This window comes from Opisthocomus hoazin, chromosome 12 (genome assembly GCF_030867145.1).
Source record: "Opisthocomus hoazin isolate bOpiHoa1 chromosome 12, bOpiHoa1.hap1, whole genome shotgun sequence".
Taxonomy (NCBI): domain Eukaryota; kingdom Metazoa; phylum Chordata; class Aves; order Opisthocomiformes; family Opisthocomidae; genus Opisthocomus; species Opisthocomus hoazin.
Genome location: NC_134425.1, coordinates 7,637,712 through 7,653,305, shown reverse-complemented (window position 1 = coordinate 7,653,305; position 15,594 = coordinate 7,637,712). Strand labels below are relative to the sequence as shown.

General features: G+C 44.9%; 1 protein-coding gene across 2 annotated transcripts in view; it reads left to right on the top strand.

Moving 5' to 3' along the window:
* Positions 1-15,594, top strand: part of CMIP (c-Maf inducing protein) — a 137,382-nt gene that overhangs the window by 89,084 nt on the left and 32,704 nt on the right. The window contains exons 1-4 of one of the 2 annotated variants that reach the window (XM_075433572.1): positions 10,854-10,946; positions 11,711-11,872; positions 12,648-12,689; positions 15,482-15,544. In XM_075433572.1, the coding sequence (XP_075289687.1) occupies positions 10,932-10,946; positions 11,711-11,872; positions 12,648-12,689; positions 15,482-15,544 (282 nt within the window). In that variant the 5' untranslated portion in view covers positions 10,854-10,931. Of the gene's footprint in view, positions 1-10,853; positions 10,947-11,710; positions 11,873-12,647; positions 12,690-15,481; positions 15,545-15,594 lie in introns of those variants that run through there. The other variant, XM_075433571.1, reaches the window with a different exon arrangement.

Below are 15,594 nucleotides of genomic sequence, written 5' to 3'. Positions count from 1 at the left end.
GAGTGGGTACCAGTTGTGGGAGACCATGAACAGGTTTTTAAGATACGCAGAGCCTCACCCCTGCAAGACTTTGAGCATCCTGATGGAGTTGTAGACTGGACTTCATACTTCAGGGTCCAAGTGGTGTGTTGGTGGGTCTGTGTTGCCAAGAAGAGAAGCCAGTACCAGTTAGAGCTTACTAGTGAATCTAGTGGAACTAAAAATATACCTTGGCGTTTTTCAGTTCCTGATGCACACTCTCATGGTTAGGCTGATGTTTGCTTCCAAGCTTTGTTGTTCTTTTGTATTTGAAAGGTAACGTGAAATGCAGCTGTGTCTGCTTGCGTGGGGCTTTCCAGTGATATCCCCTTGCTTTTCATGTGGCGATTGATAGTACTGCCTGGTCTGTAGTCTGGACAACATCATTTCAAATTCAGGAGCTCATCATGGAAATCTTGTCATACTTACAGCCTTTTATTTCTGTAATGTGTATTTTTTTGTAGTTAAGTATTCTCCCTACTACTTTATATTTTTTTATGGAGGTCTTTTTTTTTTTTTTTTTAATGGCTTAAGACAGCTTCATGAGCGCATGAAGTCCATTGGTTCCTTCATTTGCCTGTGTGAATTTGATCAGTTTTAGGCCATCTGTTATCAGAAGTCACTTGAAGAATCTTGGCCTTGTTTTCTGTTTTTTGAGATCTCGGTTTGCTAGAGGTGATGGTGCTGTCACACCAGAGAGGCATTGATCTCGCTTAGGGAAGTGGAAATGAATAGATGAAAACCAGACAAGATGTTGACAGAACTGGATCTAGACAGAGTTCTTTCTTTTATGTTTTTATGAATCACTGGTGATACTTTAAGAACTGAAACAGGTAGAGTGGTTAGGTTTTTTTAAGCTTTCACTGCCTTTGCATTAGGAAAACCCCTCAGTTTTTCAGGGGACATTGGAGCAGGCTCCTCCCATAAGGTACGTCTGCAGCAGCGGCAGCTGATCACTGTCTGTGCTCTGTGCTGGCTTACCACGCATCAGTTTGATGGGAGCTGCGTATCCGTGTCAGCACAGCACTTTGTCCAGCCGAAAGAGGCTCTCGGCAGCGTGCTGAGATGCCAGCCCGGATCTGAGCCGCTGCTCTGCCCTCATCCAGCCATACGCACGCGTTGTTTGTATACCCGTGGCTGCCTCCCCCATCGCCAAATCAGGCTTTTTTAAGGAGACAGAACTCAAGCCAATTAACGGCCTAGTGGTGAAATCTGAGTAGAAACTAGATAGTTATTTTCTGTCTTGCTTTAGCTAAGTCAGGACCAGCTCTAAATTTTCCCCTCTAGACTTGGATGCTATCCTATTCAAACTAATATTAGGTCTGAAGATAGAGGGGTGTCAAAAACAGCTGAATAAACAGGTCAGCTTGTTATTGTGTACGTAGGTCTGGGCTCTGAAGAGTAAATACAATTGCTGGAGTATGTTGCTTCTCAGGAATGCTGAACTGCTGGCCAAGAGAGATCCTCGGTTTTTGTCCTGGCGAGTTGCTCCTCCACGTTATTCCAGGGCTGACCTTATGACTAATTCTTTGCAAGTCAGGACTTCCAGGTCATGGTGACCACTAGTTTCACCAGATTGCAACTTCTCCTCTATAGCTGTCAAAATATAGAGCTGCACCAAAATCAGTCTCTAGTTCAGGTTTCTAGCTGCAGAAAAATCTGGTTTTAGGAGATGTCTTACAAAGACAGGACAAGACTGGTAGCCTTTCCCAGGAGTGTGATTATCCTCCTCACATAATGCATTGGGTGTGAAAGCCCAACTCTGGGAGTTGACACATGCTAAGTGCCTTGTTAAGCTGCTGTCTTGGGGCCTAATTCTGCATTATGGATGTTATGAGGACTCTCTGTGTCAGAGGGCCTACAAGAGCCTGAAGGAGCAAAAGGGATCTAGGTGTTGTTTTAAATTTCTCTTTCCTTTCTTGCAGAGTTTTGTCCTGATGTTTATTTTCTCCAGTATAATTAGTGTGTTGAGTGCATCATAGTATACATAATGTATTAGAGGATGATAAAACTGTTGCTAATACCCACAGAAAAACCTGAAACAGTATGTTGCAAGCGTCACAGCCTGTATCATCTGCCCTAGGTCTTGCCATAAGTCACGTGTTCATCTTGTCTGTCACACCTCCCTATGTTTCCCAGAATAGTGATTGTTTCAAAATTAGAAAAAAAAGTATCAGAAAACAGTGCTAGTAAAAGTGTGCCCTTCATTCCCTTGTCTTCATTCAGAAGCCATTGCATCACAGCTGTTTGCCATAGCTTGATTTCTGGTGCTCTGGATTGGAATCAGATGATCTTTAAGGTCCCTTCCAACCCTTACCATTCTATGATTCTGTTTAAGGTGGGAATGCTGGATTAGGCAGTGTGTCCAGAGGCAAGATCCAGCAAGGACAGCGGGGTGGTTGCGAGTGGCTTATTTGCATCCGCCTGTCTCTGAAGGTGAGGTGGGCAGTGGTTTCGGTAGCACCGCAGTGATCTCTGATCCTCTGTAAGGAAGCTGGCCTTGGGGTGAGAAAACTGAATGATGTGGGACTTGATTCAGCCTTGCACATCACGCAGCATTTGTGCAAAGGACAAAGAGAACAAGCAAATTGCAGAGATTCAGTGGCGTTTTGGTAGGCTAAGGAGTTGCAGGAGGTTTGGGGTTTTCCCCTGATATGGTGCAATAAGATGTGATGTAAAAGAATGGAACAGAGTGATGGGACTGTTTCAGATGCAGATGCTGCTCTGAAAACTGGAATCTCCCTGTGAGAAACTGGGAAATTCAGAGCTCCAAAGGCCAGTGATCTGAAGGCAGAAATACCCTGCTTTTCCGAAGTCTCACTTAAGATGCTTGCAAGCATCACATCAGTATCCAGTGTCTGTGCTTTCCCTAAGGCTCTGCAGCAGCTTTCTGACACAAACACGTTCCTCGAGCCGTGCACATCTCTCTTGCTGACGGCATTGATGATGCAGGTGCACAAGAGAGAGAAGCCTATTTCAAAGCCATTTATGGTGTTGAAGTGCTAGAAACTCAGCAAAATAATACATTTCCCTAGGAGGAGAAAGCAAAACAGGTGGGTAAACGTCCATTTGGAAGGTTTTGCTGACTGGTGAGAGGGGAGGAGGGCAGGGAAAGCCGAGGGTGCCCGCTGCTAGCAGTGGAGAGTAATAAGGAAAAGGGATGACGTGGCTTTTTAATCTGGTTTGCATATCTGGGAAGGAATAATTGCTTTGTGTGCTATTCGGTGCTAACTAAGCTTACTGACATTTCCTGAAAAACAGAAGGGGGGATGAATTATCTTTCAGAGATTATCTTTTGTTAGCAGTTAGCAACAATGTGTAGCGTTAGTAGCTGCTTAATCCAAATTGGGGGTGGTTTCTCAGGTGGCAGGTTCTTCTGATCAGAGTTCTTGCATGTCTGAAATTACTGGTATATGCTTTGCAGCCTTGCAGATGAGGAGGCAGCGTGGTGTTTCCTGGTGATGACCAGCTCTGTGGTGCTGGAGTGGGCTCTGGAGGGTGTAGTGTCGGGGTGGGGGGGTTCTGCACAGCGGGTATGCTGCCTGGCTCTTCTCCACGGTGGCCTTGCACACAGCTTTTTTTCTCTGGCAGACCTGGTCAAAGTGCAAAGACGATAAGATTGTGCGTGTTCGGGTTTTTTTTCCTACACACTATCTCTTCTCTGCAGTGGCAAAGTCATTTATTCCCACCGCGGGCTGGGAGCTGGTGGATGTGAAGGACTAGGCTGCACAGACACAGTCATCATGTGTGGAATATAAAGTATGTGAATGTAGAGATATTAGGAACCTGGATCAGTTCAGCTCGGTGTCAGAGGCGTTCTGTAATGCGGTCAGCAGTGGCAGGTCTCTGCACAGACACACAGCAAGGACCGCACGTAGGTCACAGTTAATGTCACAGTGCTTTGTGTCTTCTGCTTTCCATCTGGTGCATGCTGAACTCCACAGTCATACAGTGTCTGCTATGGTTTGTTTATTTAATACTACACCACCACCACCACCCCTGCTGCCATGCACTGCAATGCAGTTAGTCCACCGAAGGTTTTGGAAGGTGTCGAGTGTATATGGAACACACATATTCCTGCTTTTCATTTAGTTGTCTGCTTGGGTTTTTTTTAATGGAACATGATTTTGCTGACTCCAGCTCATACTGCATAGTCTCAAATACAGGAGCACGTCAGACTCGCACCCCTCTGGAAGCTGTGGGCTGTGCCAGAACACTGAGATCCCGACGTCCAGACAGTGTCCGTGTTGAGTATTTGCTGCTCCAGAGAAAAGGGCCAAAAATGCTGCATCAGGCAGGAGTGAGGTCCTGCAAGAGGAGGAGATAGTTGTGCCTGAACGTGTTTGAAACCTTCCCTCTGATGATGAGTCAGAGGCTGTTGAAGTGCTGTAGATCAAGCAGAGTGTCTGGCTCCTGCCCTGATTGTGTGAGTCCAGCAACCTCTATGTGAAGGTTTTTCTCACTCCTTCTTCATAAGAGTTTAAAGCAATTCAGGGGGGTTTGTAAGACCCCCCCGCCTGCAGTTAGAGCAGATCTTTCATGCATGTGTGGAACAACTGTGTTGTTCAACTGTGTTGAAGTTTTTGAAGTTTTTCCTCCTGTCCAAGATCAGGAGGAAAAGGTATTGTGTGACTTTGGCTTAAAAAAAACCAACAAAAACACCCAACTGCCCATGGACAACAAATTTTAAAATATTTCTTTTTAGGGGAGATGTTACATGGGATTTGCAACCCAAGATCACAGCTGTGTCTCTACTAACGCTTTTTGCGAGTAGGGAGTGGCTTGTGCTTCTGCTAGAAACGTATCTGCAGTCATAGTGAAATTCCGCATAGCCAAAGCAACATTAAAAACAAACCCCAGCTTGGCTCTGATACGAAAAATACGGAACAGCAGTTGCTGTGTGCAGGATGAAAGCTGATGTTTTGCCAACCTGAAGTGTAAAGCTGGTGTTGGAACTGAGGCCTGAAGAATGGGAGTGTTTGCCAAAAGGAAATGGAAGCAGGGCTGGAGGGTTTCGGGGAATGCATCAAAGTCAGCTGTGCCAAAAAAAGTCTCCCCTGTGGACAGGTCTGATTACGATAGTAACCGCATTAGCCCATGCAGAGCGCAGCTGGAGCCACCGTCGGCCTTTTGCGTTTGCTAGCCGGGGAAACGGCATCTCGAATGCACGGCTGAGGGAGAGCTGCGTTTGGGTCGGCCAGCTGTGTTCGCGCGACTCAGGGACCGAAGGGCTGTATGCAGGGATTTGAGAGAAAGACAAGACACCAGCAGAAACAAAGGCCAGCTTCTCTGCTTGGTGGTGGGAAGGTCTACCAAAGATGACCTCTTCCCTTCCTGCTTAGGGGTCTGGAAGGAAGCCACAATTTTTGAGTTGCTTTCAGTTTTTGGAGGCACCCACACTGTATTTGCGTGCAGCTTTGTCTTCAGTAGAGCCCATAAATTTAAGATCTGCTTGTCCAGTGTTTTTAGTTTTCTTTTCTTCCCTTGGTAGAGTATCGTTCCCTTCCCATCCTCTCATCCAGCCTTGCTGGTGAAGGATATCTTTGCAGAATTCTTGAGCACATCAAAGACCAGACACCCAGCAGGGTGGTCAGTCAGGTGACAGCTGTGACAAAGGAGGTGGAGATATATTTATATATATATACACACTCATAGATATATAATACACTTTGGGGGGCAAGTTCTTCAGTGCATTAATGTCACAGCTGCCCAGTGTCCCTGCTGGGATGTCAGTGAAGAGGCTGCCCTGTGAGTCCCTTGGTCCCGCTTCCACTTTGCACTGCTCTTGGTCCCAGCAGCAATTTGTTTGTCTGTATTTCGTCCTTTTAAAATTCTGTTTATTTCAGCAATTCTTTTACTTTGCAGTGGTACTGTCCCAGTGGTATCTGAGCAAAGGACAAACTCTGCGCCTGTGGGAAATATCTGTGTGGTTGTTCCAGCTTGTGCATTAGTAACATCTGAACCCACGTCACCGCTTGCTGAACCCGTTGAACTCAGTCGGCTTTGAAACGGTGCTGATTTGGGTGTTTGAGCTAATCTTGCCTGGATTAGCTAAGATCTGGAGCAAGGTGATAGACACTGGTTGGAAAAAAATAGGTGAACAAATGTAGACTGGAAAAGGAGGTGCAGGAAGATGATGTGATGGGAAAGCACAGCAATAGGGTATCGGTGCGTGTTAGTGGTGCTTTTACTGTGAGGTGCCATGATCTAGCAAGTAGCATGGAGGCCTGAGGATTAGAAGACCTCAGTTCTGCTCTGGTCCTGACTTGCCATATGACTTCAAGGAAATCACCTTGGTTTTCTCGCTCTGTTTCTCCTTGCCTTTAATCAAGACCATGAGCTGCTCAGGGCTGAGGCTGTTGCTTGATTTCTTTATACATGGCATAGATTCATGTGTGCCGATCTCAGTGCAGTGAATAAAGGTGATTTCGTCAGGATCTTTTTTATGTGAGTATGCAAAAAATGAAGCAGTATTTAGACTTTAACTGAGTGAGAATCAGGAAATGTCTAGTTTATAGTGTTTCCCTCCAGTTCTCTGGCCTGTGGCAAGGAGCTTGTGGGCAAGTGAGCCTCGACCAAGGTGACTGAACTCAGAGAAGCAACCGAAGCAGAGAAGTTGATGCACTTCAGCATTTAGCACTGGGTAGAATGAAAAATGCAGAAAATGCCTTGACCTGAAAACCGGGTAGAGCGCAAAAGTTTGCTGCTGCAGTTTTGCAGCTGTGTTAGAGAGCAGCACGTTATCTGAGCAAAACCTTCAGAAGGTTTTGAAGAGTTTGATTACTGAAGTCCCCGATTTGGTAAAGTTTCTGTAATCTTGTCCCAGCCCTTTGCCTGGAATGGGACTTTTCATAGACTTAGTCTTTTCAGGCAAGTTGCTTTTTTTTTTTTTTTTCTTGATACTGGTCAATGTTGCAGGTAGGAACTTAGTTCAAAAGTTTTTCAGTGGATTTCAGTGGATCCATCTGGTGATTTAAGCCTGTCTCTGGCTATCAGGGAAACTTCTGTTAGCAACAAATTATTCTTATGTATTTTTCAGAATACCATGGAGTAAGTGATGCCTGCTGGTGTTAAAAGCAGAATATGGATCTAGCTAAGTTCTGGGGATGCCGTGCTGTCTTTGTTTTCATGACGGTAATGAGTTAACAGACAAAATGCCAGCAGGTGGTGCTCAAGAATACATGGTATAGTTCCTGGGCTTGGTGGGACAAGCCAAGCATGTGTGTTGAACATCACAAGCAACTCTTCCTGTTTCTTGTTACGCAGTGTTTTAACAAAATGTTCTGCTGCAGTGGAGAAAACCGTTCCGGTGTCTGCTCTCTGTGGTTTTTTCCCTCTATGTATTTGCATCTAGCAAAAGGCACCTCCATTTTACATTAGCGCTGTCAACATTAAACTGTAACACTAGCTTGGCTCAGCCATCCCTGCAATGAGCTGGGGAAGACCTCTGTGCGGGAGATTGACCTTTTCCCTTTTGCTGGAGCTGCTCTCGTTGCTCAGCAAGAAATAAACAATTCCTGGCACATGCAACCCTCAAAGTCAGTATACGTTCCTGCAGTAGCTCTAGCTTCTCCAATAAAGAAACAATTAGTTGCGTGCTGTTGGGCAGTATAGAGCTGAAAAGCAGAGCGCTAAAATTTAACAGGCTGTTCTGGATTGGGGTTGGCAATTAATTTTTTTTAATGTAATGAAGATAGTATTTACTGACGGGAAGACGGGTTCCCAAGAGTACAGAACGTTTCCTGGCCAACAGTAGCAAAACAGGGATGAAATTTGGTCATCAAGAAGGCTAACTTCATCTTGCCCTTTTTGGATGAGGTACGCCATCTGCTTTAAGGTGTTCCTAACGTGAAAGGTCTTGCTAGGGCTGAAAAAGGCAGACGTTCCATGCCGCCTGATGTTATGCATTAGAGTCCATTTTTCTTACATGTCAGCTACATCATTATGATCGTCCTTGTCCAAGGAAATGATGTGTGAGGAAGGGCCACATGATGAAGCCATTATGGGATAGAAAAATGTATGAAGATGTTACTTTAAAAAGCTGAAAGTTTCCTCGACTTTCCTGAACTTTCTGTTCACAGCAGTGTTCAGAAGCTTTTGAGCACTGATGACAAAACCCACTGCTTACAGTTTTTTGTCACATTTGCTTGCTTAATAACACTGGAAAACAATTTTTTCACATGTGGACTTCAATTCCTCCTCCTCTAAAAGAGGATTGAGACTTAGATCTTTGGGTTTCTGCAAGAGCTAATTAATTAGAGTGATTTGAGAATGAAGAACGCCTTGTCAGTGTCACTTACTCCCTATGCTGCTGCTGCTGGATACTTAGTTCAGTGGTTTTGCTTTTAAAGTCAGCATAGCAAGATTTTGGAATGACACGAGCTGTGTGGTGTTCTGGCTGGTCAGTGACTCGGAGGGTCAAATTCCATGTTGGCATGTGTTATTTTCACTCATGTAAATTGCTGGAGGAGCTGCTGCTTTTAGTGAAATCCCAGTAACACTGGATTCCCGCCCCAATGTTTTTCTTGTACATGCTATTAATGATGAATGTTGCGTGAGTATTTTCAGCAAGTGAAGGCATCTTTTACACCTATATCCAGGGGGAACAAACTCCTCACACGTGTTGACATGCCTGTTCTCTGATACGGGTCTTTATCAGGCAGCTTTGCATTTAAGCTCACGAGTGATTGTTTCTCCTTGCTCTGGAGTCAGCACAGGTAGAATAGAGCAGATGGCTTGGTGTTGGCTAAGTGCTTGCTGATACACAGCAAATTGCTGCTGTAACCGACTGATAGGTTTCAAGCTTTAATTGAGGCTTTCAGCAAGGCGCTCAACAGTGAAAAGCGTTCTGCTGAGAAAAACAGCAGCGTAACCATGGGCAAAGGTTCAGGATAGCAGAGTTCAGCCCTCTTGGGGATGGCTCCTCTATTTATTTATTTATTTTCTACTGCTTTCCCACCATCATTCAAGACTTCTGCAATGTCGCCTGCAGACTACGGCTCAGTGTACCAGTGCGGCGCAGTCCTGGGTGCTGTAGAGGTGAAGCAGAGGCTGAGAAGTTTGGGGTTTCTGCTTGCAGCGGGCTCAGCGTGTCTGCAGGGGTAGCTGTACCCTGGCGCTCCCGCCGAGTCGGCCTGCCTGGTCTGAGCAGCAGCTTCTGCAGGACTCCCTTGCGCAGCAGGGAGGGCAGCTCCTGCTGTCTCATCTCTTACGTACATCAGCATCATCAGAATTTTAATTTTTGATGGACATCTCTAAAAGGGGAAAAGAAACCTCCCTTGCTCCTCCCTTCCCCCCAGGCGAGAGTGGATTTGACAGCAGAAGAAAGATATTTGTGGTGGGGCTGTCTGAGCAGCGTCCTGTGTTGGGCAAGAGGGTTTCCTTCAGCAGCTGTCCCGTAGGCTGAGGGAGCTGCACTCCGAAGTCACGCTGTAACTCGCCCCAGTAAGGGGCAGGCAGCGATGCAGTAACCCAGTGGTCTAGCTCTCATGCTCCCCCGGCCCCTGCTTTTTATGCAGCTTTGAATTCTGCTTTGAATTCGATTTCTCCATAGTACAGGACCAAGGAGTAAGTTTTTCAGCATGGAAAATGTATCTGTTGAGCTAGCTTTGTTTAGTGTCATGAATTAATCAGAAAGGAGTTGCTTCAAGTTACAAAGCTGGCTGGCTGGCTTTGAAGTTTAGATTTTGTTTAGTGCTGGAGCGGGTCTAACAAAAAGGCCCTAGAAAAAGGCACTACGTGAATGAGAGAAATTGAACTCTGTGATTCAAGTTTCCTAAAGAGTCCAAGAAATCTGTGATGGTGGTAGAAGTAGCGCTGATAGCTTAAAGACGCTGGTGGGCCCTCTCTGCCCCAAGGAGCTCGGAAGTACAAAGATTTTTGCTCAGTTCTGAAATCCCAAACGCATTTGATAGTGTCCGCGGTGTGTGATTTTCTGTTCCTTTAGCTTTTCAGTGGCTTAAAAATGCACTGAAAGTGTGAACCACTGCCAGTGTGCTTTTGTACTTGCATGAATTTAATTAAAAAGATAATTGGATTGCTTTGTCAGCCTTTGCATGTCAGCCCGGTGCCACCCTCTTCTCCCCCCTCTAACAACGCTGACAAACCCAAGGCATCTGAAATCTGTATTTTTCTGTATTGTTCTCTCGTGTTTCGGATAGGGTACAGAGGTGACTGTGTTTTCTGTTGAGCGTTAGATCCGCTGCCGCGGTGGGAAGGAAGCGGCTGATAAGCAGAGAGCCAGCCTGTTCAGATGGTTCCTGCAGGAGCTGCCCTGTGCGAGTGGAGCGGGAAATGCCGAGTGGTGGCAACGCTCCAAAGCAAAACAAAGCAGACCGACCCTCTGCAAAGTCCTCTGCCGTTATCACACTGACGATGTACAGCCCAAAATGCGCAGCTGAATCTGCGAGCTGCACGACGCGGGCAGTCTTTGTGATTTCCCTGGAAATGCTGCCAAGGAATGTAAGATCCATTTTTAGTGCAAAACACTGATGTTTTCGTGTAAACAGAGAAGTGCTCAGCCTGTGTTGTTTAATAAACCTGAGGATGTATCCAGACTTCTTGACGCGCCTTTGACCAGAGGACCAGATTCGCACACAGAGAGGGGCGGAAGGGCTCGTGAACTAAACAAAGCGCTGCGGTCCTGGCAGTTGCTCGCGGTCAGCGGCAGAGCTCCTTCCCTGCCAGTGCCGCGGCCGTGCGGTGCCTCCGGCGCTGCCCGCTTTGGCAAGCCGCTCCTGGATCTCGTGCGTGCTTCGTGTCGTCGTCGGGAGCGGCGTTTTAGTGCTCATCGTTGTTTGCTTGGACTTCTAGAGTTTCATCAGGCTGCCTCTGGGAATTTGTGAGGGTGGGTTTTCTCTAAAGAATACTATTTGTAATACAAAGCAGCCGCTGTTCCGGTCATCTGTGGCAACATGGCTGCTGAGGAGGTAAGAATCGTCTTTTGCTTATCCAGCTGGTCTGTGGATGGGGCAATCGGTGAAATAGCTTGGGCATGGCCAGAAGTAGTGCAGGGGCGAGCAGAGGACTGGGGCAGATGGTATTAGGCAGTCAGGAATGCTTTTCTTGAAAGTGGAAATGTGGTTGTGTGGAAGACTTGGAGGCTTTACCAGTTAGTTTCTGTTAGAACTGAAGGATGATGAGGCGGCTTTTCAGGATCCTTCAAGACAGAAGAAAAAGCTTGTGGGTCTAGTGGGATTTTTCACTTTGAAATTGATTTTAATTCATTCTGAATGTGAATTCATCAATCAGCAATGTAGAATTAAGTATCTGTAGAATGGTGTTTCGATGGCCTCTTCCCCCCCCTCCCCCCCTTCTTAATGACTAACTCCCTTTAAAAGGACCTACAGCTTTGGAAACAGTGCAATAGCAGGTATCCGTAATTAGCCTGAGGAATAAGGTGTTTGCAAGAGGAGAGAGAAGACAGAAAGAAGGATGCTCTGGAGTTTAAATACTTATTTTAAAATAAAGGGAGTCACAGTTTTCCGTTGTTTCCACAGAAGAAATTGGTTTAGACTTATAAGTTTGCTTTTCCAATTAAATGTTTCAAGTACAGCTTTTCAGCAAACAGAAAAGGCAAAACTCGAAGTACAAAGCAGCCCACTTGACAGCTGCATGTAGGAAGCACACACCCAGTCAATTTTTTCAAGGGCTTTATGGTGATGTCAGTGTGACCCTTTCACTTTTCTTGCAGAAAAAGATTTACAAGTACAAGAAGGTGCTCAGTAACCCCAGCCGCTGGGAGGTGGTGTTGAAGGAGATCAGGACGCTGGTGGACATGGCGCTGACGTCTCCGCTTCAGGATGACTCTATCCACCAAGCACCACTGGAGATCGTCTCTAAACTGCTCTCAGAGGTATGTCCTCAGCAGTGCTCCTGCAAGACACGGTGTCACATTTAGATGAACGGTTAGAAGTTTGTGGATGGGTTTTATTTTAACTGGGCCATCAAAATTCTGCCTTGGAGTCTGCTTGTGACTTCTGTTGACTTGAGTGGAATTTGCGCTTCCTGGGGAGGAGGAGAATTTGACCCGTGTTAGGTAGATTTCTAGAAACAAAACACGTTTAGCTTAAGGCTTTTTTGTTGTTGTTTTTTATTTATGGTAAATTTATTATGGGTCTGATTCCTGTCTTATTTCAAGTCAGTAGTAAAACTCCCCTTGACTTCTACTTCATTGGCTTTGTTTGCATGACCAGTAATTCTTGTAGCAATATGTATATACCAATAAAGTAATTGTGCAGCTATTTTATTATTACCAGTTCTGTAAAAAAAAACCAATTTCCTTCTTCAGAGGTGTCTATCATCCTTTTGTAGCATCCATTTCAAACATTTAACTTTTCATGGACAGGAAATGTAATGCCAAGGAGGTTTTTCGTGTCTTAGTTCTGATGTGCAAAGACTTGAGATAACCAAAGAAGTTGCTAACTATTTCTCTTGCAGTAGGCAAAGATCTTAGCAATTCACAACTTTGTAATCTCTGAATGGATCATGCTGCTGAGAAAGCCAAAAGCAAACTCTTCTGCATAGCTGGTAGCATAGGTGACTTCCGGGTAGCTAAGAGGACTGGATATGCTGATGTGCCAACTCAGAGTACTCTTTGCTCATTCATTTCTTCTGTTCAATTCTTTCAGAACAACAACTTAACCACTCAAGACCATGAGAGCATTATTGTGGTGAGTATCTTTCTGTCAAAATCTGAGGACAGATCTGTATTGTTTGATAACACTTCTGTTAATTCTTGCCTCTGCCCCAGTAAAAAATGGCAAGTGTGAAAGCATTTCCAGCAATGCTGGTGAGCTTAGGCAAGATCAAACCCATCTGTTCTACTTGCTTTTGTGTGGTTTTGTCGTTCCTCTTTTCTTGTTTCATAAAGTTTTCTTATCAACTTACATGAAACAGCACAGCATGTTGAGGGTTAATCGTCTCCCAAAATGACCTTCTTCCTAGGCTACGCAGCGCAGTGTTCGTATCTACATATGTACTTTGAATAGTCCAGTTGTGCCCTATGAAACCCTTAGGCTTAGTAGTTTCCTGAGACGCTAATGCTAGCATATACAGAATGTCTCCTTTGCTGATGATATGTGAGCAAGTGGTCGTGTGGATGTGTGGATGTGTCACTGCAGTTTAATCTCCTGCTTATATGATTTATAAGAATATCCTCTTCAACTTTTTTCTTTTCTGTAGGTTGCATTTATTTAGACATAGAAGTAAGTGAATCAAATGGCAGCTCTCTTCCTTGTGCAACAAAATGTAGAATCTCAACAATTTATGAGAGGTGGAACTTGGTTCCCCATCACTGTAATTTAATTTCAGTCACTGGCAATTTCCAGATTTTCCCAGCAGTCTAATCTGGAAGCTGACCACCACTTGATCGTATCACGTCTCTGTGACTCTTTCTGCAAAATGACAAAGTGGCCTGTAGCTGCCAGTAGGTATGAACTGTGTTCTACTGCGGCTTAACGTACCATTTTAGCTGGAATCATCTCTGAGACAAGTTTCTGAAGTTGCATTTACTTTTTTTGGAGATGTGCTGTAGTTTTCATTTTACTCTAGTGCCAAGGGTAATTCAGGCCTCCAGTTACAATTGGTTGTTTTGGAGGAAGGATTTTTTTAATAAAAGATGTAAGGTGGCCGTGCTGTGAGCAGGGTAGTTGGACCAGGTAGCCTCCGAATGGCCTTTCAGCCTGTTATTCAGAAGTTCTGGGCGATGGCTTCATCAGTTCAAGTCCTGCCCTTCTGTAGATTGTGCCTGAACCGTTAAGGAGATGGCAGTTCCTGGGCGTTCAGAGCTCACTGCTGCTACACAGCTAACCTGTGCTATTTTTAGGAAGTATTGTTAATACTATGTGTTTATGTAGTGTCTGAAAAGTACACAGAGATTTGCCATGCAGATGGAACCAGCTTTCCTTCTGGAGATGATGCTGGAGCAGATCAGTATTACAACTGATCCCTTCCCGGTAAGGAAGGGGAAGCACGTGTTGCTGTAACTGGGAAACGTGAGACTTCAGCTTTTAGCCACAGTGCGCATAAAGAAAATACAAGGTGCTTTCATGCTGTCGCTCTTCCACACTGACCATACAGGCAGACCCATGACCTGCTTGACAGTGTCTATTGTGATTATTTCCTACATGCAGTAAGGACTGGGTGGAAGCAATAAAGCTCTTTTTTCTTAGGCTGACATTTAGGCAGTTACACCTCTGAAGCAGTGATCCTCTGACAGCTACCGGACAGCTGTGAACACTTGGTGATTTTGGAGTGCATGGCTGCTGTGGTTTGGCAGGCCCTATAGCAAACACTCCGAAAGATGGATTCAAGGAACACCTTGAGCTCAAGTGTTGGACGGTGAGCGAGGATATCCTAGTCTCGCTGAATAGTGTCACATTCTTCATCAGTCCACTGTTGCAGGACCACCACCAGAGGAGGACTGAACAGATGCAGAAGGATGGGGCACATGAACAGAAACTTCATAAATGTTGTGTGTAACCAAAACACATCTTTGCAGATGTGCTTGCATTCCATTGTTAAAATTCACATTAATCTTGACCTGTTAATGTGTGAAAGTGGCTATTGTGATTGCAAGTCATTGCAAGCAGACTTGCCGGGGCTGAAATCCGTAAGGAGATGAGAGGCAGAGCAAAAAAGCAAAGCAGGCTGCTGTAATAAAGCTCCAGATGCCATCCAGATAAAATATCTGGTGTTCAGTTGCTTAATACAAAATGTCCTAGCTGCTGTGTTTAGAGTCTTACTTTTAAATGGGTACTGGGAATCCCTTTAGCACAAGATTGGAAAAGCCCGAAGGCACCATCGCGTAGAGAGAATACATTGTTCTAGTACCAGGTTCTAATTTACGAAGGAAGTAACAAGAACATAAGTTCATTACACCCTCAGTGGCAGGTATGACCTCTAATGTATTTACTGAGCATAAGCACAGTGGTTTGAGTAGCAACAGAGGAGGAATGGTTGGTCTCAACTTTCACAAAGTTAGATGCTTAGTTTTGATGAATGGGCTCCTCCAAGGTAAGAGCAGTGCTATGTTACTTTTAGTGAGTTATTTCTCACAAGAAGAGCTTGAACTCTTTTAGAAAGGATGTGTGTGTGTGTGTCTGTGGTGGTTTTCCGTTTTTTCTTTTAAGGATGTGTTATACCTGGGACAGTGAGCCAGATTGGTCTGATCCCATTTTCATTTAAACCATTATAAAAATTGTACTCCTTTGCTGTATTTTTTGTATTTACACTGATGTAGTCAAAAGCAAAATTTTCCAGAGGGTTCATAGCAGAGGTGTGCTTGAGTTTATGCGTAAAATAAACACACAGCCCACCTCTGTTTTTCTCTGTTGAGGCTTTTGTCCTTTCAAAAAAGTGAGCTTGTTTCCCCCACAAGAAAAATATTTCCTTTCAAAATGTTTACTCCAGTTGCCATCCTCTAATTAAATTTCTCTCTCCCTTTCTCTCTTTCTTTTTAAAGGCAATTGCACCTCTGCTGGAAAACAACCATCCTCCTCCTGACCTCTGTGAATTCTTCTGCAAGGTATTGGAACAGCTTTGCTTTCTGAAATCTCGTAGTTGTATGTGAGTGTA